General features: G+C 50.1%; 1 protein-coding gene across 1 annotated transcript in view; it reads left to right on the plus strand.

The window, feature by feature from the left end:
• Positions 1-13806, plus strand: part of DENND2A (DENN domain containing 2A) — a 37076-nt gene extending 23270 nt beyond the window's left edge. The window contains exons 15-20 of the mRNA XM_029963597.1: positions 7212-7389; positions 8217-8258; positions 9598-9715; positions 10909-11148; positions 12201-12287; positions 13084-13806. Coding sequence (XP_029819457.1) covers positions 7212-7389; positions 8217-8258; positions 9598-9715; positions 10909-11148; positions 12201-12287; positions 13084-13115 — 697 coding nt within the window. The 3' untranslated portion in view covers positions 13116-13806. The remainder of the gene's footprint in view (positions 1-7211; positions 7390-8216; positions 8259-9597; positions 9716-10908; positions 11149-12200; positions 12288-13083) is intronic.
• Positions 13807-19107: the final 5301 nt, after the last annotated feature.

Genomic DNA, 19107 nt, shown 5'->3' on the forward strand with positions numbered 1-19107 from the left:
CCTTGAAGCACTTGAGGATTCAGGGAGGAAAGCTCGCCAAGGCTGGGGAAAGAAAAGCTGCCTGGATGAGTAATGACACTTAAGAGCACGCTCAGGTTTCAGGAGTGTACAATGCCCCTAAGCTGTCTGTTTTCACAACTTCCAGGCAGCAGCCTGCAGCTCTGGGACTGAGCACTGGGGCAAAGAATGGAGAGGCCCCTTCTACAAGAAAGTGAAGGGGGAAAATTCATTCTGCACGGATCCAGGGCTCTCTGTAGGCAGAGCTCAGGCAGTCACATTGCAGGAATAGGAAAGCTGGGGAGAGGGAAGCTGTAGAGAGCACTGGCTACTTGCAGGTTTTGGCAGCTGCCTTGGGTCAGAAAGGGGAAGATTTGCTTCTTTAGAATCACTGATACACTATATGCATAGAGGCTTAGTATTCTGGATGCTTAAGCCACACATTTCATGCAGAGCATTCAGACTTGCATTGAAAATGAGAGAATTCATCCAAACGCTGTATTTCCATGTAACAGATATGATTTATGTGAGAGTTTATGATCACAGGCTTTCAAATATTTTTCTCTTCTTCTGTAGGAAAAATTTTACATTCTGAGAAAATTTGTTAAGGACATAGATGACATTGTAATCTCAACATGAGGGCTGGGTGGTATGAGTAAACAGTAGGGAACTTCTGGGGTTTTTTTTTAAGGCATCAGTTTAGAATGAACCTTTATTTACCAGATCTTTTCCTATCACATCTTTATATGATAGCACAACACCACCTATGTGACACACATGGGGTGTGTTACAGAATATCTCTAATTGAAAGCATTTTGGTGGGTTTTGATGTTTTTCTTTCCCACTCCTGTATCTTTGTCAGTATATCCAGGGTCCTTAACAATGAGTCCACCTGCACAGACCTGTAAAAGAGAGTGGGAGAGAGCTATAGAATCATAGTTTCTAAAATCTCTAATAATACCATAAATAGCTTTTTCTTCTATGAAAAAAAGGAATTGTTGTGTTTAAAAGCTCGAGGGTCTGTTAGACCACAGGGCTCAGATTCAAATATTTACCATAGATTTGCCAGCTCTCTATGACACTTTTAATATTTGATGTTTCTGAGAAGACCTTGCTCTGAGCAATTTCAGGAGCATCTTTTTCTTTTCCTATAACAAAATATGAAGTTTCTCTGGCTCATTTTTGTGGAGCAGAAGCTTGGAAATTATCCCAAAGGACTGTAAAGGTGTGAAAAGCAGAAAACAAAGAAAATAAGCCTCAAAATTAGATAAACTATTGTGTTTTAGTCCAGTTCAGTGACTTGAATGGACTGGATTGGTGAGCCTTGGCTAAGATCAACAGTCTCTTTTGGTCGTTGGTGGACAGTTCATGTTTCAAAAGCTGATGATGTTGTAGATACAGGATCTTCTGTCAAAATGATACTTTTCCTGGGACAGGAACACATTGAACTCAATGAATATTAAGTAGTATTTACTTTAGGAGTGAAAATGCCAGTTTCAGAGGAAAAAAAGAAATGCTTTTTTAGAAATAGCTTAAGAGAAGGAAAAAACGATAAAAGCAGCTGTTGGAAACTGCTCAGAGGTTAGGAATGCTAGAAATAATCCAGCTGAGATGGATTAACGGGAAGAGTGCAGGTGACATGGTGAAAAATGGGCAATAAATTACATTTATCATTTATCTTTGCAGTTCTTCATACGGGCACTATCAGTAACTGTCTGTCTGTGTTTGTAAAGGTGTGTCTGGGTATGAGTGACACAGAAATGATGTATGAAATTTATTTACATCTTTTAATTGCTGTAAAATCAGTCTGTGGGAAAAGAAAGCTGAAAGGTTGCTTGCCAAATACTGCGTGAACTGTGAAATGTTTTCAAGCTGAGCCAAAAAATGCATCTAACAAGTGTACAGCAAGTGAAATACGTTGTCTTTTCCATCTTTAGAATGAGCACAGAGTGTTTAAAGACCTGTCAATCCACAACTTGGCAGCGGAAAAGGAAAGAATTTGGTTTATTAGTTTTTGAGTGTGGGGGTGTCTCTCCTCTGTTGTTACGGAAACTGGAGTATACATAGCCTTGCAACCCAGGAGAATGACTTTGTGGAAACTGTGTTGGTCTGTGTAGTCTTCCCTAGCTTTTGTTCACTCCTGTACTGTAAGCTTTAGTCCTGGGGCAGTTGAGGCCCTGGCACGGGTTGGATGCTGCTTTTGTTTCCAAGGGATGCTGCCTGGCATGCAGTTCCAGGCACTGTAGGCCAACCTTTTAGAAAGCATCTTCCAACCAAAAGTGTCCTGATGTCACAAGGTACCTAGAGCTGGGCAGTTTTTACTGGCCTGAGTAGGAGATCTGTGAGATTCACAAGGCTTTTTAAAACAGAAAAACTTGCACGGCCTTAAAATCAATGCCTCCTTTTTCCAGATCTCAAAAGCCTGTTGTGGATCTGACCAACTCTGTCTCTGCCAGAAACCACAGCTGTGTCAACAACACAAAGTGGTCATTGTTATCAAAGGCAGATCTGAAAGAATTAGAGTAGACACTTTAAATGTGGTCATCCCCAGCAAAAGGTAATTAATCATCAAGAAGAACCCTTTTCCATGTGCTGCAAAAACAAATCTGGGACTGCGAATCTCAGCCTCGCAGATTTCTCCTTTCTGTACTATGATTAGGGAGAAGAAGAAACCCAAGGATTAAGTTTTGATGATAGATAATGGCATTGTTTCTTCAGATCATCTTAACACTTGCTTCTTCACCTGCACGAACCTGCCACGTTGGTGGGAGCCAGTGAGGGTCCCCACAGCTGGTGGAACTTGGCACCCTCCCGGTGGCATTTGCAGCAATGCTGCACGAAGTCATGGGACAGTGCTTGGAAGCTCCTACGCCTGTTAAATGTTGTAAACCAGATCTGTAATCCATCATAAGTAAATCCAGATGTGACACAGTGTCAGAAATCCGAAGGTGTTTGTAAAATGAGTACTACTGTAGCAGAGCTTATTAAAAAAAATAAAGAGAAAAGACCTATTCAAACCATCTTAAATTGCCAAATGCCAGTATATTTTGAGCAGTTTGGTTAGTGCAGGGACCACAGGGCTTCTTGGCATTAAACCACACAAGGCTGTTTGATTCAGTGGTGTTTTTCAGAAATCATTAAGTATCCTAAACCCAGAGAGGGATTCAGTTTTGGAGACTTTTTAGTGTAGGTGCTTGCCTTTGGAGTGGAAAACTGGAAACCTTGTAGTCAGTCTGAAGTTTGGGAGGAAAGCAACCAAACTGAACAGCCATTGTCCTTCCTTAGAAGCTGTTGCAACTTGTCAAGGTGTCTTTTAGAGCAAGTCAAGCAAGTCTTGGAGCAACTTTTCCCAGAAGAGAAAGAAGGGTTTCTATGTACTTGCAGCTGTTGTGTTCAGATTCTGTATTCGCCACCTGTGTTTAAGGTGGCTATCAAGAAACAGCAGCTTCATAGGGTGCTCTGTGGTAGGTTTGTGATGGGATGCTGTGTGGTGGGAAGGCTTATTGTTAGAGCAAACAAATGTCACAGACTGCTGTGCTGTCATTGTTCTGACCAAAGGAGTGCTCAGCCAGAGAGATCTGTGTGTCAGTCGAAATCAGCCCTTTAGGGAGGGATCTGAGGGTTCTTTGCATACTTCAGCTCTTTTTAGCCTCTGTACTAGTGACATCTCTGTCTCAACTGCAAGCAACATCAGACATGCAGCTGAACCATGTTCCCTGCAGAAGGCTGAATGAACCCCTGAAAGTGTGCTCAGGATCTCGAAAGTGTACTTCAAAGACCTGCGGTGTTTTTAAGATCACTGTTGAAACCGAAAGTCTTAAAAAGTGGTGTCTGTGTCCCATTTGAACATCTGGCCCTGAACTCGTGTGGCCTGAGAGTGGTGCATGGCACTCCCCAGAGCATACTGCAATCCTATTGCTGCTGGCTGAAGAGCACACAGTCACACAGGTGGCATTAAAGGAATTTACCACGCTGGTTCTTTTGCAAGGCTCAGCAGCCATGGTGTGAATCAGCAGTCTCTTAGTGCTTGTTGCAGTGCCATATGCAAGAGAAAGAGAGAGCTTAGGCTTGAGTCATTCCAGAAGACCAAGGTTCTCCTGGGCTCCTGGCAACCTGCAGCTCCCTGAGACTATCTGCAGAGCAAGTCTGACTGAATCACATGTGGAAGAGATACCTCAGTGTTACCTCCTCTGTGTCCATCTCTGAACTGCCTTCAAAGGAGCCTCACAGACCTCAACCCTATCAGTATTGTTCTCTGAAAATGTCTTCCACAGTGAGAAGTGTTTCAGAGCAGAGATCACTAGGTCTCATCCTAGAGGCGATGAGTCATTCAGAGATGGAAGGGTGGAAGGGGAAGTTATCTTTACTTCCCACTGCCTGGTGTGTACAATTTCAGACTTACACAGCTCTGCCTTTGACTTCCACTAACTGGACCTCAGCCATCTTTCCTCCCACTCAATCTCTCACGTACCATGTGTACTCACTGGGACTTGAGAGCTGGAGCTGTGCTGAGGGAAGAACAACCCACCATAAATATAGCAGGAGACAGCATGCCATAATACATCACCATACCATAAATAACCATGTACTTCAGCTGCTCGCTGTTCCTCTGTGGAGCTACCTGGAATCAGAGATGTTTTCCACTGGTTTTCAAATGCTGTCTATAAAGTCAGTTCCCACTTTTAGTTGGGAAAATTAGGAAAAAGGAAAGGAAATTCAGAATAAAAAGGATACACCTTCAACACTGAGGATTTGTGACAATGATAAAACTTCTTACACTTCCACATTCAACCCCTCCTCAAAGAAGAGGAATGGTGAGTGGTGGTAATGCCACACTGCTGTGCATAAGTGATGAAAGCTTTCACTGTGCTGCTGCTGCTGTTACTGGAGCTATTATCAGTCAGCAATTGAGGAGTGGAAAATACGTTCTGCAGTAATAGAGGGAAAGAGAAACCCCTGATTTTATATGTGCTAACATGACCTGAAATGTGTTAGTATATGAATAGTGCAGCCTTGAAGGAGATGGTTTTTAAGGGATCTCATTAACTTGGAGTGCACTTCTAAGATAGCACATTCACTTTTGTTGTGGTTTCTTTCAAGATTCGTTTGTATGAAAGATACAACAAAAATCAGCCACTCTGATATTATTCCCACATTCTCTCTCGGTGAGTTTTTTGTGTTTGTTTTTTGTAAATGTTTCTGTTTCTTACTAGCTCTGTGTTTTCTTATTATTTTCATATTGCTTCTCTCAGATTTGTTATCTACCTTGCACGTGGGCTTGCTTATGAGGGCTTGCTGATGAGGGCAGGCATAGCTTGAGAGCAGTGACACAGAGGCAGCCTGCAGGAATGAATGCAAAGAAGGGAGGGGGATACTCTCAGACCTTCCTAAACAAGGATGGGGAACTGAGAGGGTTTTTTTCCCCATGTAAAGGCTTAAAGCTACCTGTCTATGACACAGCCTTTGAAAGGTCTTCCTCTGTTTTTATAGAGAATCCCCTTAACAAAAGACAAGCCTTTGGGAGCGCAGGGAGAGGAAACTGTCTCTGTTTTGCAAAGAGACTTTCTCAGTGCACACATCCCAGCTGTCTTTCCTGGATGCCAGTTCCCTACCTGTTGCAGTCCTAGATAAAATTCTCACTTTAAGCAGATTCCAGCCTCCCCCTTGGGATCTCCCTGTCTCCAAAAAGTGTCATGTGTTTATTTATGTTTGCTGCCTGATTGCTTCATACTGTCACACTGATGTCCTGGCAACTACAATTGTGTGCTGCTAAACTGAGCTTACCTGATGAAAGCCAGCCAGGTGTCCCCCAGCCACACCACTCTGCTCAGTGTGCTTTAGCAATACACCACAGGGATGCACATCCACCAAACTTGGCTGGAGTGAGGTGGGGAGGGAAAACAGGCTTCATTTGTCAGAGCAAGCTCAAGTCCACACCCATCAAACCCTTTCCTTCTCAAGTCAGCAATAAGCTGCCAGATCCAGGTTGCTGGATGTAAATTCTCCCATGGAGTCTAACAGAAGCCAGCTGGGCGTCCTTCCTCATCAACGTGACTCTTCCTGGCTGCACCAGTCTCCCTCCCCTCCTCCAGCCTGTTCAGACCTGGATGTGAATAAAACGAAGTGACATTGCATGCAGGATTTATAGCAGCAAGCCTTCTCCCTCTCTTGATGCATAAAAATGCTTACAGACCCAGAAGAGATGAGTAACTGGTGCCCTGTGGTGAGCTCTGCTGTGTCTGACTGGAGACCTTGCCCGTCTCCTGCCAGAGAGCTGATGGGGTTTCCAGACAGTCCCTCTTGTCAGCAAAGGCACAGCCAGGCTGCTGGTGGCATTTGAAGGGGCAAGAAGGAAGGCTGCAGTGCCATGAGCTGTGGGCTGGCTGTGGGCTCCCCTCATGGGATTTCACTCTCTCAGGGTTCTGGGTAGCCTTGGCAGGTTCCACAGGCTGCAGAGTGCCTGGATAGCCTTGGCTGGAGACCACTGCCTTCCTCCTTCCCTCATGCTCTGGCATATGACTGGGACCAATAGAAGAGCATACTTTGGCATGCCATTACTCCTGCTAAGCGTTGCCCAAAGGCAAGGCATATGTGCTGCACAGGTAGCCAGTCAAGGAGCAGGAGTGGGCCAAGGCTGGAATGACCTGCAGGAACACCTGAGGACCTTGGTGCTCAGGTGCTTTGTCAGGGGTCCCAGCAGGTTGTCCAGCTGCACTGGTCTGACCAAGAGTACAGCCAGCAGGTAAGTGGGCCAGCGCAGCCCAGCAGATGGTTGCTGTGGTGGTGGTGGAGCTGCCTTCTGCCCCCCACAGCTGTGTGCTGTCTGTGCTGGGCAGTGTAGCCCCTGTACGTTCAGAGCTGTGGCTTTCCCATGGGAACAGCCACAGAGGTATGCTGTGGGAGAATAAACTCATTTCTCTAAGGAAAGGCAGTGGCATAAAAGATGCCATGTCTGTCTGATATTTCGCATCAGGGCACTGGAGTAGCATGTCTCTGATTCAGTGGGACCCATCTCTTGTCACATGTGTGTGGGCTGAGATCATCTTTTGGAAGTCATTGCTTTTGAAGCTGAAAAATGGGGTCAGAAATCTGGGAAAGGCCCTAGTAATTTGAGAGATCAATCAGGGAACAGTTGAAAGAGCCCTGATTTCTAGGAAGCACCACTCATTCCCTGACTGACCTGCCAATGTCCTTGATTGTGTTTTACCTTCCAGCACACTCTCCAAGTGTTGCCACGCCACGGTGGCCCTACTGTACCCCTTCACCTGGCAGCACACCTACATCCCTGTGCTGCCGCCTTCCATGATCGACATCGTGTGCTCGCCCACTCCCTTCCTCATTGGCCTGCTCTCCAGCTCCCTGCCCCGCCTGAAGGAGCTGCCCGTGGAGGAGGTGAGCCATGCATCCACACTGTGGCCTTACTGGTTGCTTCCAGTGGGCTGAATTGTTTTCTGCCCCAGAAAGGCTGGGAGAGCCTGCCTTGGCAGCTGGCAGCAGGAGGGAGCCGAGCTCTCGTTCTCTGGCTGCTGTGAGCATGGGGGGAGGGAGGAAGTGGACGGTCCCCTGGGGAGGCAAAGGTCTGTGCTCTGCCTTGTCCACAGCTTGGGAAGGCGGGGGGCTGGGATCTCCCACCGTGGGGCTGCTGTGGTTAGGAGATGGCTTTAGTAAAGCTTCTATTGGTTTCTGCATAGTGCTGTCCAGGGGCTATGTGCAAAGTCTGCCAGGCTTGAACTGTGATTGCTCTAGACTGGCCAGGATAGCTACCCTTCTGGTTAACACAGGTACCTAATGCAAGCAATAAATAATTGAGAATTGGATTTGTGGTGCCCAAGAGTGAATGCAGCAAGGCTGAACATAGTCAGCGAGGCATTTCCCTCCCTGCACAACCAGGAGACAGCAGTGCAGCACACAAGGAGAAAAGATAAAGTTCTGGAAAGATAAAGAAGTATCTGATGTGGTGATAAAGAGTGGTGGGCCAGGGTTTGGATCACAGCCTCCTGCTGTCCAAGCTGCTCTGCAGTTTGCAGCAATGTCATCAGAAAGCCGCAACAAGGGCTCCACTCCTGGCTCACCCCGGGTGCCTCCTCCAGCTGTGGTGGTGGGTAGGAGGAGCAGGGGCAGGGCTAAAGCATTTCCTCTAGAACAGTTACAGATTAAGATAAACTCTTGATGACAGGAATAATTACTTCCCCTTTTTATTCTTCCTCTTTTGTTCTTAGGTCCTTGTTGTTGACCTGGTAAATAACCGGTTTTTGAGACAGGTGAGCAGAGCTATTTCGTATCCTTCACCTTCTCTCCTCTTTTTCCATTATACCTTACCTCCATCTGTGTTTGCTGACCTGCTCTTCTGGATGGATTGCTTTCTCCCCACTCAGGGAGAAAAAATCCCACCGAGGCAGGATTTGTGGTTGGCAGTGTTAGAGGGGTTGCTGTGTATATATGTAATATCAGCATCCCAAACCACAGCTGTTGAGGACTGAATCATTGTGAATTATCTCTGTCTCTAGGGTTTTTTCAAAGAGGAGAAATAGTGGCACTTGAGCACTGTAGTTCTTTAAGTGTCTCCTGTAAGGTGGAGGGCACAGCTGGAAAGCCTTGGCTCAGCACTGTCTGCTGGGGAGCAGCATGGGCTCTTCCAGCCTGTGTCTGTCAGTCCATCTCCTATCACATACTCTGCCTGGCATGGGAAGGGAGCCTGGATGATTTCTTGAAATCCTTTCTGCCCAAGGAGCTTGTGGTTCCTCACTCTGGTCTTGCACTGGATGGATCATAAGCTGGTACATGGCAGCCTGTATGTTGCTCTGGCGGTGAGATTGCCTGCTGATTTTTACTTCCCTTTGTTGTGGAGAGGAGGAGCGGGAAGGAGAGGTGGAAGGGGAAGAGTACAAATGAGCAAATATACTCCTGGCCAGGAAGCTATTTTTTCCCAGAGCTTCTTGGCAGATCACTGAGCAGTGCTGGCAGAATCAGTGTCTGCTGTGCCTCAGCTCCCATGGGTAGGATGGGATGAGTGCTCCTCCTGCTGCAGAGAGCAGCATGTGGGTGAAGGCCACTCTTTTGTCACAGTTCTTGCTTGCCAGCTGCCTCAGCTGCAGGGATGTGCTTTACCTTGCACCTCTCTTTTGGAGGTTTAAGCTAAATCATGCTGTCTCAGCCAGGGCTGGTAGGAGTTCGTGCACAGTCACTGGCAGTTCCTTGGCTCTCTGGGAATTTGTTATGCCTCCATATGATGATTAGTGCCTGAGCAGAGACGAGCAGGGGGCTCTGCTCCCCTGGCCACACACCAGCATTGTTCAGATACGTCCTCTTTGTGGTGGGGTGAGTGCTCACAGGCAGATGGTGCAGCGATGGGTGTCTCAGGTCAGATACCTGAAATTCCTCCAGAATAGGGGAATATTTAGGAAAAGATACCCCCTTTCTCCTTCCTCTTGTGCTTCTTGATAGTACTGCGCTGGGAGGTGCTGGGAACATGCCAAGCATACTACTCCTTCTCCCTCTCCTCAGGGTTCATTTTTAGTGCTCCCTCTGCCGTGCTGGGGGCAGGGTAGGAGCTGTTTATGTGCCAGCCCCAGTCCCTGAGGAGGTGGCTCTGTCTTACAGATGGAAGATGAGGACTCCATCCTGCCCCGCAAGCTGCAGGCCGCCCTAGAACACATTTTGGAGCAGAGGAATGAGCTGGCGAGCGACAAGGAGGAGGGCCCTGTCAATGGCAAGCAGGGTAAAGCACAGTGCCTTACAGCTTAAAACCACATCTTTTCCTGCCCCTTTTTCTTCTGTCGCTTCTTAGAGGAGAACTAGGCGTGTGTTAAATTTAACACCACAAATATTAGAGGTAGGTCATGATTTTGGTTAAGCTATGTTAAATATTTCATTGCACAGGGGGCAGTTCTCTGTGTTAGGAGCAACAGTACTTATCCCTTCCCAGCTTCCCCTTCTGTCTGTCCTTCCCTTACAGTTCCAGGGAACACCTGTACACCTGTACTCCTTTCAGGGACGGTTCCATAGGCTTCTCTCTGCTGCTGGCCATGTGAGTAGTGCAGGCTCCTCTGGGGGACAGTCCACCCACAGAGCTGCAGACTCGGAGATGGCCATGTGGCTCACAGGCAACTGGGCTGAGGCAGCTCTCTTGGGAGCAGTTATGGGCACCTCCTGGTTGCAGAGGAGCCTGAAGAATGTGCTGGATTTGGCTGGGATAGAGTTAGTTTTCTCCATAGTAGCTAGTACAGGGTTGTGTTTTGGATTTGTGTTGGAAACAGGGTTGATAACTCAGGGATGTTTTAGCTATTGCTGAGCAGAGCTTGCACTGAGTCAAAGCCTTTTCTGGCAGTGAGTGGGCTGGGGGTGCACAAGAAATTGGGAGGGGATACAGCCAGGACAGCTGACTCCAAAGGGACATTCCATCTGGAGTGGTGCTCATGGAGTCATGCTTAGCATATAAAGCTGGGGGAAGAAGGAGGAAGTGGGGGGACATTCAGAGATAGGGCGTTTTGTCTTCCCAAGGCACCATTACGTGTGCCGGAGCCCTGCTTTCCCTGGGGATGGCTGAAAACCTGCCTGCCCATGGGAACTGGTGAATAAATTAATTATTTTGCCTTGCTCATATACGCAGTTTTAGCTTTACCCATTAAATTGTCTTTATCTTGGCCCATGAGTTTTCTCACTTTTACTCTTCTGATTCTCTCCCCCATCCCACCAAGGAGGTGTGAGCACCCAGACAAAGCTTGTTGACTTTCAAAGTAGTAGCAATTTGGTCTGCTTCTGTGGCAAGCACTTTCTAGAATGCTGTCTCTCATGAGCAGCTTTTCCTGCTCAGGTTGAGTCTGAAAAAAGCCAGGGAATTTTTTCCCAGGGATTTTTCTAGCAAATCCTCACAGCACTATCCTCACCACTGCCTCTTTATTTTCTCCTTAGAGACCAGCCCTTTGAATGAAGTGGTGTCTGAGGCCTTTGTCCGTTTCTTTGTGGAGATTGTGGGCCACTATTCCCTCTTCCTGACCCCTACGGAGCGAGAGGAGCGGACCCTGCAGCGTGAGGCTTTCCGCAAGTCTGTCTCTTCCAAGAGCCTCCGACGCTTCCTGGAGGTCTTCATGGAGACACAGATGTTTGGGGGCTTCATTCAGGAGCGGGAGCTGCGGAAGCAGGGGGTCAGAGGTGAGCAGCTTGGACTGGGCTCTGCTGCTGTGGAAACTGCTGTGCTCCTGCAAGAGCCGGGAGATGCTCCATCGGCCACCAGCTCCACCCCCAGCACCATGGCTGGAGGCTGCAGTATCTGCAGGAACACCGGGAGGGAGGTGGTAGGGAAGCACCAGCACAGGCTGATGGTTTGTTCTGACACTCGTACATGACCTTCACAAGTCCCTTGGGGATTCCTTGTCTCCATTTCCTTATCATCACAAAGCAGGGAACATTGCCTCACAGGAGTGTGGTGAGACACGTGCACGGTGCATGGGAACCAGCTACTGGAGAACGGGGGCACTTTGTGCCTGATCTGGGTATTTCTTGTTGAGATTGGGGTTATAGTCACCCTTATCCCTGCAGTATCGTCCACGTGTGTGCCTCTTCTGTTCCACATTGAATTCCCATCAGGACTGTCACACAAGGGGTATACTGCTGGAATGATGTTTATTCTTGCAGTCCCTCATGTCCTCTTCCTGTGTCTAGAGGAAGAATGGGCCAGTTATGGCTCTTTTGGCTTGTAGAAGATACAGATGCTCATGTCCTTCCCAGAGCTGCTTCTGTTGTTTCACTGCTGTTATCCCACAGTCCCAAGGACCCTGCTGGCAGGTGAAGTTTCTTATCCCTGCTGCTGCTCAGTGCTGGCTTACAGCTTCCTCCCAAGCACTAATAAGCAGGGGAAACTTGAATAGGTGGCTGAGTAAAAGAGATTTTGCAGTGTGGTAAATGCTGCATGACAATTCCCCAGATGATCTCACTCTCTGGACTTAGCTGTGTTCGTAGCAGAATGAACAGAGTTTTTGTCTCTCCCTGAGTGAGGAACAGAAGCTCAGTCAGCCTTGCAGTGGGGAGGGAGGGGGCAGACCAAAGTTTCTGTGCCAGATCTGGGCTCAGCTGGTGGAGGAGGTGGGGTGAGTTGTTCCCTGTTGTTTGCAATAGTGTGTGGGTAAACACACTTTCAGATGGGCATTCTTGCTTGGATTTATAGGGATGCAAAATAGAAGTTGTTGACTTCTTTCTTTCTGCAGGTCTGTTTGAGGTACGGGCTCAGGAGTACCTGGAAACACTTCCCAGTGGGGAGCAGAGTGGAGTCAATAGATTCCTGAAAGGCCTAGGTAAGGAACCAGCAAAACCCCTGGCTTCTCAGGAGGGTTGGGCTTCTTGCTGCCTTCAGGGTGGGCAGTAAAGAAGCTGCCCAAGGGTGGCAGGGCTGTCCTAGTGACTGTGTGTGGCATCCTGCAGAGCAGTGCTCTGAGCCATGAGTGATCAGTGTCTTCTAAAGGAAACAGCTGGGTCTGAGGTGGCAATGGAGCAATGAGTGACTTGGGGATGGCGGATGCATGTCCTGGTGGGGGAAGTGACACAGTCTTCATTGCCTTTGGTTTCACCCTTAGGAATCAGCAGTGGGAATCACCCAGGAGTATTCTAAGATTGAATCTATTTTCCACTGTAAGAGTAGCTAGACAAGAGCTCCAGATGCCAGAGTTCAGAAGTCCTTGATGATTCATTGGACACTGTGGCTAAGAGAGTTTGATCATATGTTCAGGTGGCATCCCTGGCCATTCTTGGCCACTTAGGAGCAGCAGTGCCTGAGGGGCTGGAGTGCCTGGCCTCCATACAGGCTCTGGCCAGGTGAGCTTAGTCATGTGTTCCCCTTCCAGGACTGCTGGGCAAAGGGGCTCTGGTGGGCGTGCCTGGGGGTTTGCAGGGTCCAAGTCTGTAGTGCTGCTCCCAGGGGATGGGCAGAGCTCTGCAGGCACCTGCTTCCAGCTTTGCAGAGCAGTTGGCTGTGGACAAGGACCCAGGGCTGGCAGCAGGGCCAGTTCTCTGCACAGGGTGGAGGTGGTGAAGAATGACACTTGTTTTGCCTGTCACTGTGGGGAGTCTATTTTCCTTTCTCTGTCTCTTCAGGCAGCAAAATGAAATTCCTGCACAAAAAGTAGGAGTGAAGCACATCCTCGTTCCACAGAAGAGAACAGCTTTACCATTTAACAGCAATAAATCAGACTTATCAAACATTCCCATTCAGCCTGCTCCCAGGAGCCAACAGCCTTGGGCAAGCTGACCACGGCCGGGCCGCACTCGCACGGACATGTGGGGCTGCAGGAAGGTTGGATGGCTGTGGGGCTGCCAGGACAGGCTTCTGGATATCTACAGTACCATGCACTGGACCAAGCACTCTCTCTGAACTCTGCACTAGCACGTTGCAGGCATCCCAGCAGATTGGATCTCTTAGCTAGTCAATTCTTTGGGTTTTGTTGTATTTTTCTATTTATATTGAGGTTAGAACAATTATTAACCAATGACTCTTGCCCCGTCTCCTCTCTGCCTGGTGCTGCAGGAGGCCGAAGCGGGACTTTCATGGGACTGAGCAGCCAAAGCTCAGGCATGGAGGGGAAGAAGAGAGATGTATGGAAGTGGGTCCCTGCAAAGCAAGGACACCGAGGGCTGCAGGGGTGATGTGGACTGACCAGGAGGAGCTTCCAAGCAAGGGAGAAGGGTGAGGGGGAACCACTAAACCTACTGAGGACTTGATGGGCCAGCCAGCTCCCTCAGTGGCTGTACCAGGGTGTCTTGGCCCAAGGAGAGGTCTTTCCTTATGCAGTGTAATTAAAAGTGAGTGGTGTAAAAGGCGTGCGGATCCGTCATGTTTGGGGGCAAAGGGGTGAGCTGTGTCTTCCCACCAGCCCGCTTGGGACTGAACATGAGCCAGAGAGGACATTTAGCAGCTGAACTCTCGACTTGGCCAAGCTCTCAGCTTCTCTGTGAGTCTCAGAGGCTGGGGGGCCTCGTTCCCTCTCCTGGCCGCTTGCAGGAAGAGTCCAAGGTGGAGCTCACCTGCAGGATCTTGCCTTGGAGACCCACTTCCTGAAGGTCAGATGGGCTCTCTTCTCCCATTTTGGGTGTTGCTGCTGGGAAGCACAGTAGGAAACATGCAGAGCAGAGTGCCTGCTGCTGCCTTCTGTGCTCCTGGTTTGAGAGGAGGTAGGGTCTCCTGCTTGCCTCACCTCTGTTGTTTTTGGTGGGGAGGAGAGGTGGGAGGCTCATGGAAGTTGAGGTGGTGTGAGGTCTTTTTTCCAGCTGGTGTGGAATCTGTTACACTTCCACTGCTTATGAGAGCAGAGTCGAGTATCTGGAGCATCCTTGAGTCTCCTCTGCTCTTTGGAGGACAGTCTCTTTCCCTGCTGCCTGGGGGTTGCAGGGTGAAAGCTGCATGCAGATACCTTTGCTGTGGGCAGCTGTGCTATGCTGGGCTGTCCAGGGCTCCAAGAAGTTTTGAAAGTGGTCCACGTGCCCCTGTGGTCAGTGGGCTTTTCCAGGTAAGAGGACCTTGTTGACCAGCAGCGGGGTTCAGAGGAGCTCACCCCTGCTCTGTACCATACCAGTGGGTCCAGTGCTGCTCTGTGAATCTTTTGAAGCCTGCATTTACAGAGTTTCCTACAGCAGCCTCCTCTTCCTGTGTGGTGCTCAAGGACAGAAGAAGTGGGCAGTAATGGTTGGTGGCAGGCATGGGCAGCTGGGTGGGTGGAGGGGTGAGCTCTGGGAGAGATGGTACTTCACTGGCTCGCAGCACAATGAGGCTTGTTCTGTCTGTGACATGTGCCACTCTCTGGGGACCAAACTGGCTGGGCAAATGGCTCTGGGTGGCCCTGTTTCAGCAGGGGGATGGCCCAGAGGTCCCTTACCACCTCAGCCTCTCTGTGGTTCTGTGGTGAGCACTGTAAATGCCAAAAAGCTGTAGTGCCACAATGGGCAGGAGGTAGGTCAGCAGCACCTGCAGCTCTGTGCCCCCCAAATTTTGTGCAGGGACAGATGAACAAGCAATAGAGGGGCTCAGAGAAGCCAGCAGCATTTACCCCCCATCCCTCCCCAAGTTTAGGCTCCTGCAGGGGTGACCAGGTGGAGAGTGTGGGGGCTGCCCCTCAGGTGTTCTGAGCAAAGTTGGCACTACTTCAAGCCTAGTTTGTCACAGGAGGCAGTGGTGGCCCACCAAAGGGAACTGCAATGGGATTCAAGGTGAATCCCATTTGCTTTGTTTTTTAATAGTAGCACAATGAAGTTTTGCAAAGCTGGGATGCTATCACACATGCAAAGGTGGCCGGGATGCTATCACACATGCAAAGGTGGCCAGGATGCCTGCAAAGCTCTGTGAGATGCTAAATAAAGCTGATCTGTGGTTCAGCTCCAGCCTTCAGAAGCAGGTCTCCTACACAGTCCCGCACTGCCAAGCCTGCTCCTGGGGACTCCACATTTCCCTTCTCAAGTGATGTTTTCAACAGCATGGGATTTGGCCTTCCTTGGCAGGAGCTGTGGTAAGGAACTGGGAGGGATGCCCCGTGCTTGGCTCAACTTGAACTTTCGTGTGAGCATGCTGAGATACTGGCAGCTTTTACTGCAATATCCTAATACCTTAAATTAAAAAGGGTTGTGAAAAAGCCCCTTTTGCCTCATTTGGGGGCTCCAAGGGGGCTCTGCCAGCACAGCGCTCTGTGACCACTCAGTGCTTTTACTGGCAGCTCTCAGGCAAGTGGGAATCAAGCCTACATAGCGTACAAAATCTAAGGGGGGGTTCAAAAAGCAGCAGCATGAGAAGTGCAATGAAAGAAACATTTACAACTGTGTCATTAAGGATTTAAAATGAAACTCAGACAGAAAGTATTGATCTCAAGCTTTATTTCAAGCTGTGTTGCTCCGAGATCAGAATGTCTTTAAGGGCTCTGGATGCTTTGGAGGAACCCACCTGTAAAGAAAAACCGTAAGACCATCTGTGCTGGGTCTGACCATGGGCCCATGTGTCCTCCTGTGGAGGCTGCCAACAGCAGGTGGCCAGAGAAGACTGTGAACAGAGCACACATATGCTGGGTATGCCCTATATACTATACATACACACACTGTACTGTACATACCCAAAACCTTAAACTTGCCTACTGTACATCCCACAACCAGGGGTTTCCTGCAGCAGAGCTGGTGTCTCTGTGTTTAGTATCCTTGGATGAGTTTCTGTTCCATGACGTTATGTATGTGGGTGAAGACAAACATGCTGAGGCAAGAGGCCAATCTGGGGGCAGTATGGATTTGCAGAAGGATACGGACCAGGATACTGGTTAAACATTAAAAGCTGTGATCTCTGCTCCCTGACAGTTCCTGGCTAATTCAGCAGCTCTCACACACCAACACAAGCAGCTCTGCAGGGCCTGTGATTCACAGGACTGCACTTGCTGACTCCCAAGCTGCTACCTAAACCCGGAGTCCTGTACCCCTCCTTGGTTTTCCAGCATGGGCTGCTGCCAACCTGCAAGAGCTCAAGGTACCCATCAAATCCCAGCCCTCACAAAAATTTATGGAATTGTCCCATCTACCATGCAGTAGGTGGTGGCCAGTGCCAGCAGGACAGACAGAGAGCCCTGTGCAGTCAAGAGACCAGATCCAGCCCTGCCCAGGGCAGCCAGATTTGGGCTTGGAGAGGTGCAGCCAAAGAGCTGTGCTTGCGCTTGGCTGTGTGTTGGTGTCCCTGGTGCCTGTTGCCGAGGAGGTTACAACTCACCTCTCTGCCTGGAGACGGCTTTCAGGTTGCAGATGCCAGCAGGCAGCTTGCAGGTGTAGAGCCCCAGGCAGCCACCACAGTCAGAGGGCTTCTGGCAGGGCCGGGACTGAATGATATGGCAGGAGTGCTGCAGAGAGAGGGAAAGTGGTGGCTGCAGTGCCAGTGTCCAGCCGTGCCCAGCACCCAGACGAGGACCCCCTCCCAGTCCCAGCTGTGTCATCGCTGTGCTCATGCTGCCAAGAGCCCTGGCCCCAGGGAGCCTGTGCTGTTCACAGGCTCGAAGAGACACTTTCTGTGCAGGCTTGGGCTGCCTGACAAGCAGCCTCTTGCAAAGTCAGAAGGTTTCCTTTGGGGGTGCACATGCCCCACAGCTGGTTAGTCAGTTGTTTTGGGTGATGTGAACTGCTCAGTCCTGGAACCCGGGGATTGCCAGAGTCTATCAGCTCCATCACACTCCAGCTGACAGCAGTGTGATGCCTGGGAGTGGGAAGAGCTCAGAAGAGCCTCTTCATTTCCCCCAGAAGGGCAGGGCAGAGAAGCTCCCATTAGAAAGAAAAGCAAAGTTGTAGAAGATTATTTGATAGAATGGGATGAGTGTTTGGTTTTCATTTAAAATGGTAAAATAATGCAATAAATCCTGCAGTAGCAGGACAAATAGCTCACCAGGCTATAGTGCAGCAGCTTCATGCAAGGAGCTGGAGAAGCTGGGGCCCGAGGAAGTGGTTCCAGGGGCAGTTCATTACTGCTTTTGGCAGAAAGCACACTCAGCAGCTTTGTGGCCACCACAAACATACACCAGTGCCTCTGCTCTTTTGCTTCTGTGTCACCTGCCCCAGCTGGGTGGCACCTGGCACAGCATGACACAGCACTTCTTGATTAAGGTAAGGTCTACTTGTGTGTCGCCAAAAGGTGGTTTGGGTTTGATAACGGAGCAGTTGGTTATTTGCTGTGCTGAGCCCACGGAGCAGGTTTCCCACGGGCAGAGGAGGTCTGTGCCTCCCTCTGGGCATTGCTGCAAGGAGCTGTGCCCGTCAGCACGGCAAGGGGCATCAGGACACAGTGCCCCCATTGCAGAGCTCAGAGAGCTGTGTGGTAGTGCTTCTGGGGGGGTAAACATGAGACTTTGGGGGCTGGGGAACGTTGCAGGGGCTGGGGCTGGAGCAGGACTGTCTCTGCAGCTCTGAGGCTGCAGCCAGACTTGCACTCCTCTCCTGCTCTGCTCACCACCTGCATGCACAGCCGTCAGCTCTGCTCTAAGCCTTGCAAGGTACTAGCTGGGGCTTTAGGGATGTCACTGCCCACTGTGCTGTGAGGCCACATTGTGACTGGCACCTTTACATGCAGCTTATGAGGAATGGCCTGAAAGCACCTTTGTACCTGATGTTTGTAGGGTCATGGCATGCTTGGCACCTGCTCCTGCTGCCCTCAGTCCTGCCTGATCCTGACTGGTACCTCCACTCACCCCCAGCCACCCTTCAAACCCCCCACACAGACCCTCATACTCGCTGGCCAAGGACAGGTTGTGCTTACCGTGTCACTGTTGAACTTCCCGTAGTCCTTCAGGTGGAGGCTCAGCCTCGGGATCCTGCTGCGGGAGGGCTGCAGTGGGAGCCTCCAGGGCTTGCTGGCAGGGACCTGATCCCCACTGCCCAGCCGGGGTTTGGCCATGATCTTGCTGGGGGACCCGGAGCTGGGGTGTGCCTCTCCCATCGCTTTCCACGCACTGGCTGGGGGGTGGCTCCCCTCTGAGCCATGCCCAGGCAGCTTGTCCCCTCCATCTCCAGGTGGCCAAGCATCTTCTCCAGGGCCCCTAGCTCCTGGCTGCCTCTTGGGGTTGCTGGCCTGGCCCCTCAGTGCCCCAGATAGTGCTGGGGCTGAGCAGAGCAGCACCAGGAGGAGCGCAGCAAATGTCAGTGCCTGGACCTTCATCCTCAGGGCCTGCCTTTGCTCGGGGTCCTCCTGCCTGGACAAGGCTGTTGGAGGCTGGAGCAGAGGTGGAAGCTGTTTTCCCCCTGACTCTGGATCCAACTGAAGTCATTTTTATACAGCAGGGACATACCTTGGGGGCACAGCCCTTTTCCCCCGCCCCTGCTGTGTCCCACCTCCCTGCTTACGAACTTGCGTGGGCCCCAGTCCCCCTCCCTTGTGCTCCCAAACACCCCAGCACCCTCCTGCCATAGCCACCCTGTCCAGTGCCAGGTACACACATGGGTGTGTGGCATCTCCCATTTCAGAGCACAGAATCTTTTAGCTAAACCACAGTTGCAAGCAAGGTCTTAGTAAAGGTGAGGCTGCTGGCAAATGTTTGTGTGTCTGAAGGAAAGGCAGCAGGCTCAGAAGTAAGGAGTTGGTACGGGCCTGGTGAAAGCAGTCTTGGGTAGAGGAAGGAC

This window comes from Manacus vitellinus, unplaced genomic scaffold (genome assembly GCF_001715985.3).
Source record: "Manacus vitellinus isolate BGI_N305 unplaced genomic scaffold, ASM171598v3 scaffold_5_pilon, whole genome shotgun sequence".
Classification (NCBI taxonomy): Eukaryota; Metazoa; Chordata; class Aves; order Passeriformes; family Pipridae; genus Manacus; species Manacus vitellinus.